Raw genomic sequence first — 19,617 nt, 5'->3', positions numbered from 1 at the left:
AGGTGTGGGTTCGATTCCCACACCCGGCATTTCATCAGCCGACTATTTTTATTAAAATAAAATAAAAATAGTTTCGGTACCTAGGTCGATTCAGCCTTAAATGAGTGCTTGGGATTCACAATCCTGAGGTAATAATAGGCGGTTGGCGCCTAATTCCTTTGTCACAGCCGCGGCTTTGTCAAGCGCCGCCGCCGACCGACTGTGTCGGGGCGACTGCTAGGAAGATCGTACAGTATTGCCATTTCATAGAATTGCACTTGCTATTTTAGAATTGATTTCAAAGTTTTGCATGTTACTTTTCGTTTTAGAAAGAAGTTATGTGCCTAGAGAAAACATTCTTAAAATTGTTTCGTACTTTATTTAATATTTCATTAAGTAGGCAAGATAATGGGATTAGAAGATTTAGGATTTTGACAAGCCAACATAATTTCGATTTAATTGAATGGCAACACTGTCCGTCCTGTTTCTATTTTTTCGATTCTGTTCTATTAGTAGGCGGTAGCCCCCACACAAGCGTCTTAAAGACCCGCCCGGTGCCCCCTCTCGCAGGGGCTCTCTCGTCGTATCACTTCTATTATCACTTCCCCTATACGATGGTAGGGAAAAGACACTTTATCCGTCTCTGTTGCACTGCAGTGTATTTTGCAGCCTTACCATCTTTTTTTATTGCATTGAAAACCTCCTATTGCTAATATTCCTTTGCCAGCAGTGTATACGGGAGCTATTATTATTACCCTGTGTATATTTTTACTTCATTCGATATATTATTTGACACTCTGAACAGAATGACATATAATATGCCAACTTTTGACATTTTTGTTTACAAAAAAATCGTATTTTTAATTTCAATCTATAGTGTCATGGTTGTGTTAAAAACACTAATTTTTAATGAAGGAGCCTTGGAAAAATAGATGTGATCATCGAATGTTTTTCGTGTCTTGTCCAAACCAAACCAAAACATACCCAAATCGTTTTTTTTAATCATATCTCAATTTTTTCAAATGGAACAAGGGTGGCTCATTAACATATTTGGAAAAAAGCATGTTTTTACGAATAATTTGGTACCACACACTTGGTATTTCGAGTCAAATTGATTTTCGTTATGAACCGCATGTTATAATTTCAAATAAACCATATGACAAAATGTCAAAACTTGGCATATAATATGTCATTCTATTTAGATTGTCATTTTCTATCGAATTAAAATAAATACCGAGGTGTTGATTACAAGACATCAAAAGTTGTAGTTATTTCCGGTGAAACAGGAAGTGACTAAAAACTATTGAATACGTCAATAAATCCTAATTTATGTCGGAAGTTGACATATGAATATACCAAATGTCAATTTTTTATCTGAAAAAAAAATAAAAAATAGGAGCGAGCCACTTTGAAAAACACCCGGTATCTAATAAATGTACCGTATGATCGAAAAAAAAATGTTGTATCCAGTTGGTTTTGAAATTTCATTTAAAATGACTTAGAGTTTTATCAGAGTAAGTAGATCGCCGAGTAGCGACAGAAACCTCTTTTGATGTGGTGGGACCAAATTTTCTTTCTCTCTTTTGACGTGTTTGACAGATAGACTACGTATTTAACTGCTCAACTTATGAAGTGGTCCTATAAACATTGTATACACTGCTCATAATTTGAAGTGGAATTAATTATAAAGCTTTATACATATTTTTTATGTTTTGTTTTATCCTTATTTTTAAATTTGAATGTATGAAATATCTTACAGCTAATAAATAATTAAAAAAACGATTCGTTGCCTGAGGTATACTTGAAATAAAGTCACTTCGCTTCTTCATATGACAGATTACCTACTTATTTCGCGCAGCCGCAAAGAAAATTGAAAACGGAACTGTCGCTACTCGTCGGTTTACTTGCTCTGGTTTTATGTCCAAACCAACTGTGCCACCGTTTTTTCAAAAAAATTATACGTGCAGAAAGGGCGCTAGAAAATACACTGTAAATTTCAAGTAATCACTACATTTTGATAAACCCAGTAATTTACCTGTCTATTAGTGTATTTCAACATCTGAATTATTTCTTTATTGTCTTAACCTAAATATAGAATACCAAGAAAATTTTTGGGATAGGCCTTATCTTGAAGATCGTTCTGCTTGTTTATAATATACATTGTCTCAGTAAATAACGACCAATAATAAAAATAATTGACTAATTGTCCCGATATCAATAGGGATATAGGATATATATTGTGTGGCTTTACTAGACTAGTGCTAATAAATACAGGATGCTTATTTTTTTTGTATAAAGCATTGCAATTTTGCACATTTATTTTAGGGTTTTATATTAAATGTTATGTGTTTTAATTTTTATTTATATATTTCTGCATTTGTAATTGTTATGACTAACATGGAAGATACTACTGTATGATCGAAAGAAAAAATGGCGTCATAGACGGCTTAGGAAAGACAATTGATGATAATTTTGGCCAGGTCAATCTCTTAGACGTCATTTACAATACATTGACATAAAAATTGTCCAAAATGAACAGTAATTATTATAGAAAGATTAAAAAATGATAGAGCGTTTCCAGGCACACCTCTATTTCTAAAAAAAATGTTCTTGTATATAAAACTATACCATTTAAAAATCATTTTTACTCAATGTAAAAATAAATTACAACCGCGCCATTAAAAAATAAAGAGTACGGGTCAACCAAATGACGTCTAGGGTTTGACCTCGCGAAAATTATCGATTGTCATTCCCCGGCCATCTTTGACGCCGTTTTTTTCATCGGTATTACTAACGGCAAAACTATGTTTTATGTAGTTTAATATTCTACAGACAGAGGTTAAAATTTTTCAGATGAAAAGTGACGAGAAAATGCTATAACTAACAAAACCTTTATACAGGGTGTGATGTGTATACCACTATACAGGGTAGTCCGAACTGTATTCCGGAAACTTCGGCAGCACGTTTTGCAGATAAAAATTAATAAAAAAAATTCGTATAAATGTATGTCTTAAAATGCTTACTTTCAGAGATACAGGGTGCAGAAGTTTTATTTTTATGTCAATTTTTTCTAAATAATTTCTAAAGTAACGTCAATATTTGGATGAAAATTGGTGTCTGGGAGTTTTTTGACATGAGAAATTTGATTTTGGTGTCAATATGACTCCTACTAGTAGAGAGCACCACCTACATGTGTTTTAACTGTATAAACCTGTATAAAACTACCGAGCGAAAAAATATACATCTCTGTGACTTCTTACGTAAAAAATATCTCTTTCTAAAAATCGCTACGGGCAACCGTTCTTAAGATATTTAGAATGGAAATAGACAATACTTGTCATTATTGACGAAAAATAAACACGTTGACCAGATTTCACTGAAATAAATAAATTTAGGATTTTTTTATTTTTTTAAATTAATCATAAATTTTTCTGCAAAAAATGATGATAAAACAGTTTCTGTTGAACTTTTGGCACAAAAACATTTCAAATTTATGATTTCAGTCTAATAACTATTTAGTCAATATAATATGTTAATTTATGTCAATAATGACCGGCATTGAAAATTTCGATTCCAAATATCTCGAAAACCATTACTCGTAGCGATTTTTACCAAGATTTTTTCACGTAAAAAACGACGTAAATGTATATTTTTTACTCAGTAGTTTTATACTGGTACGGACGAAAAATTATTACTCTTCAAACCAGTTAAAAAATACGTAAGTGGCGCCCACTACCGGTAGGTGTCATATTAACATCAAAATCAAATTTCTCATGTCAAAAAGCTCCCAGATACCAATTTTCATCCAAATATTGACGTTACAGTCAGAAATCATTGGGAAAAAATCGAAATAAAAATGAAACTTCTACACCCTGTACCTCCGAAACTAAGCATTTTAGGACATACATTTATACGAACTTTTTTAATTATTTTTATCTGCAGAATATGCTGCCGAAGTTTCCGGAATACATTTCGGACCACCCTGTATATTATTAAATTTGTTGATTCCTCAGAAAATTCAATAGATGTGTTCTATACTTACTGTTTCGGAAAACTGTTTACCTTAGGCATCAGAAAAGACATTGTAGGATCGAAAAAAATCGGCTTCAAGTGGTATGGTGAACGTCATCGGTTGATGTCTAACCTAACTTGACGTCGTTTTTTTTCATATTATTATGGTCTCTGTTCAGTGTAATGAGAAACACTCAATTTCTAGCCATCGTTTTTTTTTTTCTTGCACCAATATTAACGCTTTTACAATGCTTGATATGCTTGTGAATAACGCTAAACAACATCATAAGATCGATATAACAATATCGCTTCTATTACAGAATTGCGAAGTAGAATCTCTTGTTGACGAGTTGTGCGAGAAATTGAAAAAAGTCGACTCCGAAACAGAGATCACTTCAGCGAAGCCCGCCGAGCCCGAGAAGCCCCAAAAGTCCCAGAAAGCCTCCACCAAGGAACTCGCCGAAAAGTAAGGAAATTTGAATGGTTTTTTCGTGTGTGTACGTAAGGTTTTAATCCGATTTATTTAATTTTCCTGTAGATATTACGCGGCGTTTCCTCCGCTCAACCAGAAGGAAGGCGATTCTTACATTACTTCCAATATTCATTTGGTCGTGGGGAAGTGGCCCAGTCCGGAAAAAAGCGCCGACAAAATCGATTTGATTGCTGGCAAGTGGACGTCAGGTAACATATTTATTTACAGACATGTATGGGCTTGGTGCATTTCAGTTGATTTCAACAAATTCCGACCGCAGCGCTTCAACGGCAAAAATCTGAAATTATCAGTACCTATTTCACGCCGCGGTCATGTTGATCGCATTAAAATAATATTGAAATCGTGGTTATGTCCATAATATTTAAGTATTTTAGTTTTTTGCTAGTTCAGTTATTGAGACAATAATAAAACACTCAGGTACGAGGTTTGTGTGATGTACTGTTTCGAGTAATAAAAAAATAAGTGAAAAAGAATTCGAATTAGGCGTCGTGATGTGTTGTGACAATTTCAAATGTGAATAAAATTGCCAAAAAAATGTTGACGTGTAAAGGAGAGCGTAATTAGGGCGTTGTTCGGTGCAATAACATTCAATAACCCAACTGTCCCAGATATTCAATTCTCCCGAAACAACATTTTATAGCTTCATAGTTTCTCACACCGATTTGATCAAACGAGTGTATAAACAAGTGTATAAACAAATTGCTCGTTACATAATCAAAAAATTAAATACATAAAAGAATATACTATGAGAATGAATAAAAATAAAATGAATGAATAAATCCGGTGATTCAAAAAAAAAACAAATATTTAATACTTTACTATCAGAATATAAACGAAAATAAAATAAAAAAGTCTTTGTCCTGACCCGGATTCGAACTCTGAATCATCGGTTCGTGGTCGGAAACTCTACACACTGCGCTATGGAGACATGTTCGATTTATATTCATTACTAGAATTTAAAGGACTAATAAAAATATAGGATCTTCTTTCAATGCGCAGTAGGGAACGCAACGTTTACCGGCAGCCAGACGGGCCGCATGCTGTTCTAGCGCCGGCTTTGCACACGTTCCGACAGTTGTATTTAATTCTGTTGTATTTGCCGGTCCACGACTATTTTGCCGGTGTTTGTGAAAGGGCTCTTAGTATCGATTAGACTTGCTAAATTTCTAAAATTGTCATGGTAACGAAATTTTTAAAATGAGAATATAATAGATTTTTTTTTAAAATTTAGTAGTTATTTGTTTATTTGCGGTTTTATCTCGCCTCTTTAATTTTATTCAGGTACTTTTATTTTGTGTCATTATAAATATCTTTAAAACGGGTCATCTCTGTCAATAATTTCTATAGAAGGGGCATTCCATGAACTGTAAAGCAATTTAACAGCCCTATACTGATCACCTGATACCTTTACAACTCTATGGATGAGGTTCAATTGCATTGTGGTCTAGGATTAAGTTTTATTATACCATACAATTGGCAGCATCTTCTCGTTTTGTCCTGGTTCCGAACTATCAATAAAAACAGTGGCGTGCATACCGGGTGCGTCTCAAAAGTGGCTCACCCCTATAACTTTTTTATTTCTTGAGATAAAAAAACGAGATTTGGTATTTTAGTATATGACATAAATTAGTATTGGTTGACGTATTCAATTGTTTTTGGTCACTTCCTGTTTCACCGGAAATTACTACAACTTTTGATTTTTAAATGGCACTCTCGGTATTTTCTTACTTTATTCGATAGAAAATGACATTCTGAATGGAATGACATATCATATGTCAACTTTTGACATGCTCGCTTAATAAAAAATCATATTTTAAAATTCAAAATAGAGTGCAAAGGCTATGTTAAAACACTAATTTTTAATCAAGGAGCCTTGGAAAAATAAATTTTATCGTCTAATGTTTTTAGTGTCTTGTTCTGACCAGTTAGAAAATGCTGAAATTGTATTTTTAATCATATCTGATTTTTTTCAAAGGGAACGAGCGTGGCTCATTAGCATATTTGGAAAAAGCATTTTTTTACGAATAATTTGATACCACACACTGGATATTTCGAGTCAAATTTTCGTTACGAACTGCAAGTTATAATTTCAAATCAATCATATGCGAAAATGTGCCATTTAAAAATCAAAAGTTGTAGTCATTTCCGGTGAAACAGGAAGTGTCCGAAAACAATTGAATACGTCAATCAATCCTAATTTATGTCATATACTAACATACCAAATCTCGATTTTTTATCTGAAAAAATAAAAAAGTTAAATGCTTTTTTTAACCCTTTACTCCGTGCACAAAAATTTAAAAATATGTCATTGTGACATTTTAGACTAGTGTAGGAGCATAAATATAACATAAATAACCTAACCGAACATAAATATTTTGTACCGTATGATCGAAAAAAAACGGCGTCCAGTTGGCTAGGAAATGACGATCGATGACATTTCCTTTATAATTTTACATATAAAATGACAGCGATCTTCATTTCAGAGCCATCGTTGACGCCGTTTTTATTCGACCATACGGTACTTTTGTTCGTTTAATTTGTTGTTACCATTTATGTCACAATAAATATAGTACCTAAATAAAAAATGAACTATAAAAAAAATTTAACTTACCTTACAAACTATCTCACCTCCATCTTTAACAGGCAAAAATTAGGAAGCACAAACATGTGGTCACTTTCCCGAATTTTTAACGGTTTTAGGGTGACAATTTAGGCAAAGAAAATGTTACAGAACAAAGCGGAAGAATTGGCAGAATTGGGTTTTTAATTATTTGAAGGCAATACTAAGCCATATTTTTAACTTATTTCCCAATAAATACGTTTGATAAATATGTTCGACTACTGGCCTATTCACCCTAGTTCTGTGTCCACCGAATATTGGCACACCCTGTATATTAAGTATGTACTATTAAGTAAATTCAAACTTTCTAAGTTACAATTATTGATGAGGAGTTTCTCATTCTTTATGTAGGTTCACCTAAAAAATCTACTAGGAGGCCAAAACGACAAACTAGCGACATAAACATGAAGCTGTCGAGGGGACAGAATAAGAACAAAATCGGCTACAAGAAAGCACACTGTGTTAGGGGACTGACCAAGGAAATGGAGGACAACATGGCGAATTGGGAATACGTCTACAATAACAATAATAATAATTACAATGTTAAAGGTAAAAATTCATTTTTTTGCAGTTTTAAACTGTCGTCGAGTCATAAATACAGGGTGTTTTTAAATTAACAATTATAGTCTATCCAACGACAAAATCCTTGACAGTGATAGATGTGTCTGTCATTTTATTTTCAAAGAGGTTTATTTTATTTTACAAAGAAATAAGTAGTGTGATATTTTTGGGTGAAAAGTGATTACTTCAAAATATTGTGAAAAAAAAACTATAAAATTGAAAAAATCTAATCGGGGTATTTTATTAAAAACAATAATTACAGTATGTGTTAATGCAAAACAAGCTAGGGTGTATTTAAAAAAAACCACATACCATAAAAAGATATTAAAAAGATTTCCTGTTTTCAAGCCGTGTTTCAAGCTCAAGCAACTTCCCGCATTTATTGTTACATTTGTCAATATAATTATTCAATATGATTATTATTTACCTATTGTGTGCTGCTATTTTATAGATACTACAGTTTTTGGTATCATATACAAGATAGTATACAAACTTTATTTGTGGCTAATACAATTCTCTGGCCATAATCTCTGGGCACCGAATATTAACTGTAAACTTTGAGTGATCTGGGTCAACACTTAATTTCCCCTTTGAGTTTTCCTCTACTTAATTTTAAAAAACACGAAACACATGTAATAACACAGTCCAAAATGTAAAATGCAAAATATTTATCATTTCTGTTTGACATAATTTGACACAAAATTATAACCTATAACCTATAACCAAATGGCAAGAGTTTGACAGGTCTTAAAAATTTTACGTTGAATTCATACGCATCGGCGTCCGTTTGTCGTTCATCGTTCCGTCAAATCAATAAAATTGAAATATGATCTGTCATTGTAGAAATAAACCAATAAAACTGGTTAAAAACAACAATAGATGACGCATCCATAGTTAACTTAAAAAATATTAGAAACTTTTCCCAAGTAGCATAGGAAGGAGAAAAAACCATCAAACAACCAACAAACCAAAAACCAACCACGGAAAATTAACCACTATTTGGTTGAATTTTACTTATATTTAACTTAATAAATTTTTTGTAGGGAATAAAGTGCGAGAAATCTAAAAATGATAAACTAGTTAATAATAACCTAAAATTATGCCTTTGAAAAGTAGCAACGTTGGAGTTAACTGGCATTGTTAAAAGCTAGTTACTGATAACCTATTGAGGGAATTAAGACTACAAGGACTTAAAGTAGGTCAAATGTTACTTTATTATAACCTCAAATTTGTGTCGGGGGTCGAAGGCATTGTTTTGTTTTCAAGTTAGGTTAAAATTTAGTTATTAATAACTTTAAATGGGACCTTATTTGGAGGAGTTCAAATTAGGTTGAAAATTTAAAGGTAAAAGTAACTTAGTTTTTTGACTTGGAAGAAAGTCAGACATGCGGCAGGTTAAAAATTACCTTTTTTAATTTCCTCGGGGTGATTTTCGTTTAAAATAGTTTTCGAGGGATTATTATGTCCTAGCACATTACCTTGTTCCCACTGGCGGAGAACGAAAGAATATTCAATGCGTTTCTTTTTTATTACCGACACAATAAAAACAAAAAGTCCTTTATAATAACACTCACAATCCCAAAACAGAAAACTTTTACAAATAATAAGCAAAGAAAACTAATCTGGTTTTCTAGTTAGTTAGTGTTCTAGTTTAGGCCAGTTCGGTAATTGCATCGGCTAGCAAAAGGATAAAAATTTGACATGTCACGTGACTCTCAATAAATATTCTCATTTTAGGACACATGATTACTGTGAAAAGTTAATCGGATTGCTGGAAGATGTAATTACCGAACTTAGTATAAAATATCATTGTCAACTGTCACTCAAAGAAAATAAAAGTTTTCTGTTTTACCGGCGATACTCCAAAAGTCAGGCCTTATAAATTAGGACAATTTTTAGTAAAATTTACCTCTATTTTACCATGTTATGACCTCAGGTCGGTTATTTTTGACTTCATAGCCCATATTTCATACAAGACATTATAACCTGCTAACCTGTTTTTAACTTTAAATTACTTTAGTTTTATTTCCCACTTTGGGAATTTTAACGTCAATTCTTGGAAATTTCGACCAATTTCCAGTTGGTCAATAATAGTCCAGGTGGTTAATTTAACGTAATTTTAACTTCAAATGTTTGTTGGGTTTTTAGTTAAATAAATGGATTGGTATGGATGTCATCTAATTTTTTTCAGTCGTCGTCTGTCGAAATCTTACCTGAGAAAAAAACAGAGTATACTGCCTGATGACAGTTACCTAATGAGCTTAAAACATTTTTTATTCACTAGGATTTATGTCCGGTAGTATTGTAAAACCAGGATTTTTCAAAAAATTAACTCCCTACAACAGTGTAGACATTATGTAAAAATAGTTTTGTTTGCGCTTACTTGTTTTTCAAAAGATGACTCACAAACGAAGCTAAATAACATTATTGTCATTAACTGAAAATGACAATACGGTATTTTATCAGATCTTAAAGTGTTTTTGAAATGTTTTTAGTTTTAGGACGGCCAATTTTCAAAGTTCCTTTTATAATCATTAATGAAATTTAGAGTTACGTAAATAAAGTTATTTAATCGTTTTTTTTAAATAAATATACAGAGTGTCAAAAAATATAAGTATCTAACTTCGCGACTCCCTGCAAATAAAGGGCTATTTCAAAAAAGAGCAGATTTGGGAAAGCTGATTTTTTAGGGTTCCGTACCCAAAGGGTAAAAACGAGAACCCTATTACTAAGACTTCGCTGTCCGCCCGTCCGTCCGTCTGTCACAAAGGTCTATCTTATGAACCGTTATAGCTAGACAGTTGAAATTTTTACAGATAATGTAAATATGTTGCTGCTATAAGAACAAATACTAAAAACAGAATTAAATAAATGTTTATCAATAAAAAAGTACTTTCACAAAACATTATCGTTTAAGTAAGAATTCTACATAGAATATCTCAAGTCCTCAAGTGGCCGCGTGGTTAAAGGCGTTGAGCCGTAGTGAAGCAGGTTCGAATCGTAGTCAAGGCGACTTTTTTTTAATCGTATCCAGGTCTTCTAGCCTGCTTAAGAGTCCCCATTGTATCCCTAGTGGTTCTTTAAATGCTCTATTTAGTGCTACATCCAGAACGATGTTAAAGAGTAGCGGCGAAAGTATACAGCCCTGTTTTACACCTACTGCAATAGAAATTTATTATATGTTTTCGCCGTTATAGTTGATCGGAAAAAATTATAACATTTAAAATTAGGTCCACAGATTTTATAAGAACGACATTGAGATGAACATACGAAAAAATATTTGTAATTTCGATTTTTGCCAAGTAAAACATTGTATTTTGCCGTGTTCTGACCGATTCACCTTAGCAAGGATGAGAGATAGGCTTCTGGCTATTACTCTTCTGTAGTTTATGCATAATACTATACAGGGTGGCGCACCTCATTCGCCTCGGTCGATTATACGAAAACGGAAAGATGTAGAAACAAAATATTTTATGGGTATATGTGGGGAGGCAATGTGCACAATTTAAAATTATTTTGAAATATACAGGGTGTTTCAGAACTAAGATCCATACCAAAGTTATATTTTTTCTTACGGAACACCCGGTATTTTATTTCATTTTTGGATTCTTGGGCCCCAAAAAAGCTATTTATTATAAGGGTTAAATATGTTTAAAATCTTTGGTTTTTGAGATATTTAAAGATATTTAAATTTGCATGCGACAATAGAATAGATTATTAACACCCTGTACATTACTTTTCAGAGTTAATTCTTGTGCTGAGTTTAAAGGTAGAGAAATAAACTTTACAGAAAAATGTTATTGCTTCCTTAAATGTATACAGGGGTATCAAAAATTGCTGGTCTATTTTAAATATTTATTTTACATAAAAACTTCGTTATTGCAAATGCAACACTATGTATTTTTGTAAATAAGAAGAAGCAGATTTAAATGCTCTTTCAAACTATATTAGGGTTTCCTATACCTATCTGGCTCAGATTTTGAATAAAAAGCGATTTTTCAATAAAATTATAATCAAGATGGCTAGTATCGCCATGGCAAGTTTCTAGTGACAGTAGCTATTTTCAAAATCGAAATTAGTTTATGGACTTATTTAAATTTATACCAGTTTACTTTTATTTAAATTACCTACAATAGTTTAATAAATAACATTTATTAAATATGTGTTTATTATTCTATCAAGAAAAACGAAGAAGTAGCTCTTTGAATTATTTTACGATAAATTGAAGGTATATGGTTTTTTTATAAAAGAGCCAATTCCTGCAAATTCATTTTATTCACTTCCAACGACAGGTCTAACAGGTTTTTTATTACCCACACTACCAGCTCTGCGAAATAGGACAAGTAGATTTTCAATGAAACGATTATCAGGAAGATTCCTATTTGGATATCTTTGAGCATAAGCCTTTGAGGCCAAGAAGCAATTTTCCTCACAAAATAATATCACTAGTAACATATCTATTCGTTCCTCCAGCAGATACTGCTTTATTTTTCTTGATAAAATGATGAATACTTACTTATTAAACTATTGTAGGTAAATTTAAGTAAACTGTTATAAATTAGAAATAATAATGTCCATAAACTAATGTCGACTTTGAAACTAGTTACTGTCACTAGAAAATTGCCATGGCGACACCAGCCGTCTTGATTGCAATTTTATTTAAAAATCGCTTTTTATTCAAAATCTGAGCTAGATAGGTATAGGAAACCCTAATATAGTTTGAAAGAGCATTTGAATCTGCTTCGATTTATTTAAAAAAATACAGGGTGTTGCATTTGAAATAACGAAGTTTTTATATAAAATATATCCTTAAAATAAATCAGCAACTTTTGATAGCCCTGTATAAATTTAAGGAACCAATACCATTTTTCAATAAAGTTTATTTCTCTACCTTTAAACTCAGCATAAGAATTAATTCTGAGAAAAGTAATGTACAAGGTGTTAATAGTCTATTCTATTGTAGCATGCAAATTTAAATATCTTTAAATATCTCAAAAACTAAACATTTTAAACATATTTAACCTTTATAATGAATGCCTTTTTTTGGGCCCAAGAATCCAAAAATAAAATAAAATACCGGGTGTTCCATAAGAAAAAATATAACTTTGGTATGGATCTTAGTTCTGAAACACCCTGTATATTTCAAAATAATTTTAAATTGTGCACATTGTCTCCCCACATATATCCATAAAATATTTTATTTCTACATCGTTTTCGTATAATCGACCGAGACGAATGAGGTGCACCTGTATAGGTATCATATACTTTTCATCCAACAAAATTAACAAAAGTATGAATTGCTGTTGTATTTCTTTATTGGGGGGAAATTTATACAATTCTATGTTAAATTTTATTAATAATAATAATTTTGACAACCAGAAGCGACAATAAATATCTGTTAGGAGTCCGTCTGCAGAGGCGGCTCAGTGTCAATTCAGAAAAGTAGGACCAGTAAAGAACCAAAGAAAAAACCATAATATTTTATGAAAATATGTATTAAAAAAAATATATCAATGACGTATTGATATAATAAATGTAACTTTCAAATGATCCGCCAAACCTTAACAGTTACTAAATTTAATTAAAATTATCGATTTTTATTCACTTGATCATCTTGAATAATAAGCCTAAAGGTGTTTTTTATTTACCTTCCAAAGCATAGAAAATATAACATTATATCATTATATCTCATATACGAACAAGATGGCATGTACCTCTTTTTGACCAAGTCTTTTAGGAAATAACAAAACAGTATGTTAGTTATTAAATTATTTTTTTTTTAATTTAAATTAATCGTTAAGAAAAATAATGAATACCAAAGAAATTGGTTTACTAGCCTATTCGGAAATGGCGCCAATTGATTACGTGTTCGTTGGTTGCCTGCCAGCTGCATATTGCGCGGTTGTCAAATCACATAATTTTTTATAAGATACAAATATTTTTTTTAGAAAAAACTAAGCTGCCACTGTCCATCTGTATTGATTACCTGTAATAACAGTAATGGCTTTTTTGGTTAAATGAATCCGCCACATCGATAATTGATATAGGCAATTTTTCATTACCTGTAATAAACCATTCATTCCATTGACATCTTTATATTACCTGAATGCAATAAATTTGTTTACGGTTGCGACCAATATAACCTGATATTGACTTCTTACAAATATATCTTTAAATTTTATAGCGCCTGTTGCAATTAGAAACCCCTACAAAAATGGGTGGTTTGGTTTGGTTGGAGCCAACAATAGCGGTGTAACTCATCTCGGATACGCACAGATAATCAAGCGATCGTATAATCGAGAGTTTGCTGTAGTAAGGAAGTTAGTTTAAAATGGGCATATTTGTAGATGTAGAATGGTTGGGGGGGGGGGTTAACATCTCTCACGACGCCTTTTAAATTTTTAGTTTATTGTCTAAATAAAATAACAGACCGTTGTAAACTCTTAATATTCACAATAAACCTTGCCCCAAAGACGATTCGTTTTCTATTTAAATTACATGGGAATTTGCCACTTTTTGCAAATATTTTTTTTTCTCTCGCTCTTGTTCTCTCGTAATCATGACAATCACATATGTACAGAATTGAACGCTCTACAAAAAAGGTATCTTACAATTTTTCGATAAACCTACTCATTCAAAAGTTATTCACGGTTAAAGTTTAACCGCTCGGTAAATTCCTAAATTCTGCAACTTTTTTGACAAAATTATGATTATTTTTGAAAAATTGAATCTATTACATCCTGATTAAAAATGAAGCGTTTAGAAATATCGAACTCTTCGTCATTATTCACTTTTAAAGATTCAACCATTTTCTGCCTGATAATATAATAAGTATTAGAATTAACTACCTGTTATGCATTCAATTGTTTTCCATGATTCAAAATTGTTTATCATGATATCATGAAATTTTTTTTTTTCAAATAATAGATTAAATTTTTCAAAATAATCATAATTTTGACAAAAAAGTTGAAAAATTTAGGAATTTACTGACTGGTTAACTTTAATCGTGAATAACTTTTGAAGGAGTATGTTTACCGAAAAATTGTAAGAGACCTTATTTGTAGAGCGTTCAATTCTGTATGAGAATATGTGATTGTACAGGATATGTGATTATCAAGATCGAGAGAAAAAAATGATATGCAAAAAGTGGCAAATTCCTATGTAATTTAAATGGGAAATCAATCGTCTTTGGGGCAAGGTTTATTGTGAATATTAAGAGCTTACAATGGTCTGTTATTTTTTTAGAAAAAAAAACTAAAAATTTAGGGGGCGTTAGAGAAATGATCAACTTTGTAAATAACGGACACCCTATTACTAATAAAAATTTCAGGCGTGTTAACACGTGTTACCAAATGTGTACACCCATTCGCACGTCGCAACACGTGGGATAGCGTGGCATCACGTCGGGTGTTGGCTAATGGGGTCCCGGCTTAAAGCTCTTACAAAACATAGGCACCCCAATTCTCATTGTCATAAAAAAAATTGACATATGATATGTCATTCTATTCAGAGCGTCATTTTCTATCGAATAAAGTAAAAAAATACCGAGGGTGCCATTTAAAAATCAAAAGTTGTAGTCATTTCCGGCGAAACCGGAAGTGGCCAAAAACAATTGAATACGTCAATCAATCCTAATTTATGTCATATACTAACATACCAAATCTCGTTTTTGTATCTGAAAAAATAAAAAAGTTATAGGGGGTGAGCCACTTTTGAGACGCACCCAGTAATGGTAAATTGGGTACTATGAACTTATTTTAATTACAAAAATAGGTAGTAGTTCTATGTCCACGGAATATCGAGACACCCTGTACGTAGCTGCATTTTTATTAAATATTTTTTTAAATTAAATGTTTCATTCTGATAGTCAATCCCAAAAATTGAAACCCCTTCTGACTAAGGAACCGCCACTGGCTACAGCTATACAAACACCCTGTATACGACATCCCTAGCCACTAGCATAATTTTTACCCCCACTCCGACCTTATAAATTCTCGAACCCTTCAATCTGCATATCAGTTCGGGTCTAGGTGAGGTAGTAGATACTATCATCACCTCCTTATTGCTCGAGTTGCTCCGTATTAAATAGCCGCACTTTTCGATTAGATCGTTATTCGACAGTTGTCAGAGAAGAGCCTATCCGCTTCGGTGAGGACTCCCACCCGACGCGGAAGAGCGTTCCCGACTTCGAGTGCTTTTTTGGGGACGACGTGGAAAATATCTACAATCAGTTGATTTCTGAGGTAAATATACTATATGGTGTTGGCACAGAATATCCAGTACCTGCCGGTCGATTTAATAAATCGGCTCAGAATCCGATTTGTTACAAAAAAAAATTGAATTTCAAGTTTCAATATAAATTGGCCGGGTGGTATTGAATAGGTTGTGGTATTTGTCTGTTTTAGATTTTTTTCTATTTTTGTTCTTTTATAACAAGTTGGTATTTTTAACACTCTTGTCTTTTTGTACTTTTGTTGCGCTTAATGGAGAGGTATGGCAACGGATAAGAAATATGCGGTATTAACGGACGCGTTATTTTGACAACTATGACAGTTAAACTGTCATAATAAGCGTTGGACGTATTTAGGTGGAGAAGACGCCGTGCGGTAAATTGACAGTTTCGGAACGTTATTTTATCAGTTTAGATGCTGTATTTTTTATAAAAGTTGTGATAACTCTTTTTTGGGCTAAATTGTACTCTTTTTTAGACACTAATTAAAACTCCTGATATATTTAATAGCTATTTTCTTTAGAAACCTAGGTTAAAACTAATTTTTTTTAGAAATGTTGGCATAATCGTCAAAATCAATCAACGCTATTTTGTGTTGCCATAACTCGAAGTTCGACAAACGTAAATGTCAAAATAACGTCAGCGCTATTAGCGGAATTGCGGCAGCATTGGAAAAGACGCCGTGCGGTAAATTGACAGTTTCGGAACGTTATTTTATCAGTTGAAATGCTGTATTTTTTTTATAAAAATGGAGATAACTCTTTATTGGGTTAAATTGTACTCTTTTTTAGACACTAATTAAAACTTCTTATATATTTAATAGCTATTTTTTTTATAAAAATAAAGAAAAATTATAAATATAGATGCTCTTTTGATTGACAAAATCAGAAAACTAGGTTGACTAATTTTTTAAAAATGTTGGCTTAATCATCAAAATCAATCAACGCTATTTTGTGTTGCCATATCTCTCTCAGCTGTATTGCGCGATAATCAAGAGGCTTCGAAAATTGTTATTTGATCAGTTTGCGATCTTTACCAGGCTAGAGAATGAAAAATTATGGAACAATTTTTCACTAAACCTAACACACTAAACTAGGAAATTATTAGGAGTGTCTTAGTTTATGATTTAACAAAAAAAATTCTTTGGTAAAGCGGAAGTCGGTCAGCCATATTGAAGCGTTGTTGCAGTCTAGCCAATTTTGTTGATACACTTTTTTCCTCTTTATATCCAGTCTTTTGCTTCAGTTTGATTGTTACTATGTAAGGGGTTATTTGTAGTATTGTTTTTTTTTTTGAAAAAAAAACATTAGGTTTGTTCCAAGCCCGCTGAGGAACGGTTCCGTTCATGCGCATAGGGCTAAAAGCGTTCCAACCTTGATGGGGATCGTTCTCGAACGATTCTCTTTGCGTTCCAACCAATTTTCTGATCGTTATTAAAACGGTTTCGGAACCGTAATTTCGATACTTGCCAGTAAGTAGGAACTGTTTGTACTGACATGCGCAGTTAGTAAATTTTATCAGCTGATTGACATTTGGGCCGGGGCGTTTGCTTGTTTTGTTTTGTGGATTTGTTTGGAGTTTAATGGGTTTTAGGGTTAACATTTTACAGTTCACACTTTTCAACAAATAAAAACGAATAGTAAACCAAGTGAAACTTACCAAAATTGTGGTTTGTGTCCATTATTTATTAATGTAGGTAGTAATTTACCACTTTTTACAGTTTCCACTGTGCTATACAATTAATAAGAATATCTGTGAAGAATATTATTAAGGTTTGTTTTGTTTACATCTTACATCAAACAAAAGTGAGGTTATTTTAACCGGTGTTTTGACAAGACAGATTAAAAACGGTTCCGAAACTGTTCCAACCAATTATCAATCTAGAATCGTTCAAAAACAGTGCCGAGTTAACACATGCGGATAAGACTAGTTTCAATGATTTCAGAACGGTTCCAGAACCGTTCTAAAACTTGGGGTTGGAACAAACCTATTAAAAATTACAATTTTTAGAAATATTTTTTTTCTGTTTTTCCCATTTTCCGATAAATAAGTGGTTGCTGGTTTTAAAGTTTTTTATTTTTATCATCTTGGAATTGGTCATAACGAATGAATGTCATTGAATTAAAAGGCTAGATAAAAAGTATATCAGTATACGAATATATTGTTAGTACCGCATTTACACAATGAGTGGAAAGTGAAGCCAAAGAAAAGAAATAGGAATACCAGTCTTGCATAAGTCTATCCTTTTCGTTCAACAGGATTTTCGTGCGCACGCACCAAATAAAACGATCTGATTCGTCTACTTCATCGCTGAACGCTGTCACCTGCTCGCGCACTATTTTAAACTCTAAATATTAATAACGTATAATATATTATTTTTTTAATAGTAATGGCATTATTTCATCCTGTTATTTTAGATATTCATCATATCTATCCGTTTCTTGTTTTTGTTTAAATATGTCAGAGATTAAATTTATAAGTAAAGGCGCGAATAGTCGGACGCTAAATTGATTTACGTGGTAGATAGAAACTACTTCTATTGGTTAGTATGAAATAAATCAACTAATCGAGAAGCACTTCTCACGCTTGCGTAGTTCAAAGCTGTTGAACGAAAAGGACCGACTTAATGTGGATTTTCTTTAGCTCCATCTCAAAAATTTGGCTTCAATTTCTTTCTTTCAGTTCAGAAAACAATATTGTCTAGAAAATATGGCAACATAGGCAGTATATTAAAAAGTATTATTAAATTAAATACAGAAAAATTTCATTGGTTCTCGAAATTTAAGGATTTTTTTTAATTTTCGAAGTAAAATAACTCAAATATTTTGGACAACTGTTTGAAAAATGGTAGACAGAAAATACAGGGTGAGATTGAAATGGTGTAAAAAAAATCGGGGGGTGATAGTACTTCTAAAAATTGTAAAAAAAGTTCCTATAAGTATAGGGCGGAAATGCAAATTAAGGGAGTTAGGGGCACTGAAAGGGTGAATTTAAAAAACGGTTGTTTTGAAATTGTAGACTTAAAAAACGAGATAAAATTTCGAAAAAAAATGCTTTGCCATAAATTTTGACCCTAAATCAAATGGTGATACTGAAAAATTATTTGGAAAAGCGGAAAGGGTAGTTTTTGCAAGGGTAGGGGGATGTTTCGTGAATAACTTCTTAGAGGTTATTTTTTTTGCAACGTGGGTTCATTTTTTGAAAACTACATACTTTTTTCTACACAAAAGGTACTCTTGTTGCACATCGCCCAGAGTGATGGTTTTCAAGAAAATTGAAGGCAAAGAGTTTGCTCTGATGGGTTAAAAAACTATAAAAAAAAAAAAATAAACTAATAATTTTGTTTATAAACTTATGAAAGTTATGGCGGTTCAAAAGTAACCAAGTAGTTATTAAATAATTAATTGGAAAATCAAAATTTCATGATTTCTAAAACATCTTATTGCTTTAAAAACGAAATAAACCAATTACCAAAATTCCTTATTAAAATAATGCATTCCTTAATTCATTCATAGTAAATGTTTAAAGTGACCACCATTCATTTCAATGCAGACATCTGCTCTTCTTCTCCAAGATCTGCGTACCCTGTGGGATATTCTTGGTGTTTATCCGAATTTGATTGGAACAGTCAATAATGCGTTGCCGTAGTTGCTCTTCAGTATTAATCCGCACTGAGTAAACCAAAGCTTTCAAAGTGGCCCCAGAAGTAGAAATCTAGTGGAT

The 19,617-nt window shown here is 32.3% G+C and overlaps 1 protein-coding gene across 4 annotated transcripts in view; it reads left to right on the top strand.

Annotated features, from left to right (window-relative positions):
* Positions 1 to 19,617, top strand: part of LOC115882703 — a 43,701-nt gene that overhangs the window by 11,079 nt on the left and 13,005 nt on the right. For all 4 annotated transcript variants that reach the window (XM_030900923.1, XM_030900920.1, XM_030900922.1 and 1 more), the window contains 4 exons: positions 4,311 to 4,456; positions 4,529 to 4,671; positions 7,455 to 7,652; positions 15,771 to 15,907. In XM_030900923.1, coding sequence (XP_030756783.1) covers positions 4,311 to 4,456; positions 4,529 to 4,671; positions 7,455 to 7,652; positions 15,771 to 15,907 — 624 coding nt within the window. The remainder of the gene's footprint in view (positions 1 to 4,310; positions 4,457 to 4,528; positions 4,672 to 7,454; positions 7,653 to 15,770; positions 15,908 to 19,617) is intronic.

Source organism: Sitophilus oryzae, unplaced genomic scaffold (genome assembly GCF_002938485.1).
Source record: "Sitophilus oryzae breed Bouriz unplaced genomic scaffold, Soryzae_2.0 scaffold_179_pilon_pilon, whole genome shotgun sequence".
Lineage (NCBI taxonomy): Eukaryota > Metazoa > Arthropoda > Insecta > Coleoptera > Curculionidae > Sitophilus > Sitophilus oryzae.
This window is presented reverse-complemented; position numbering and strand designations above follow the sequence as displayed.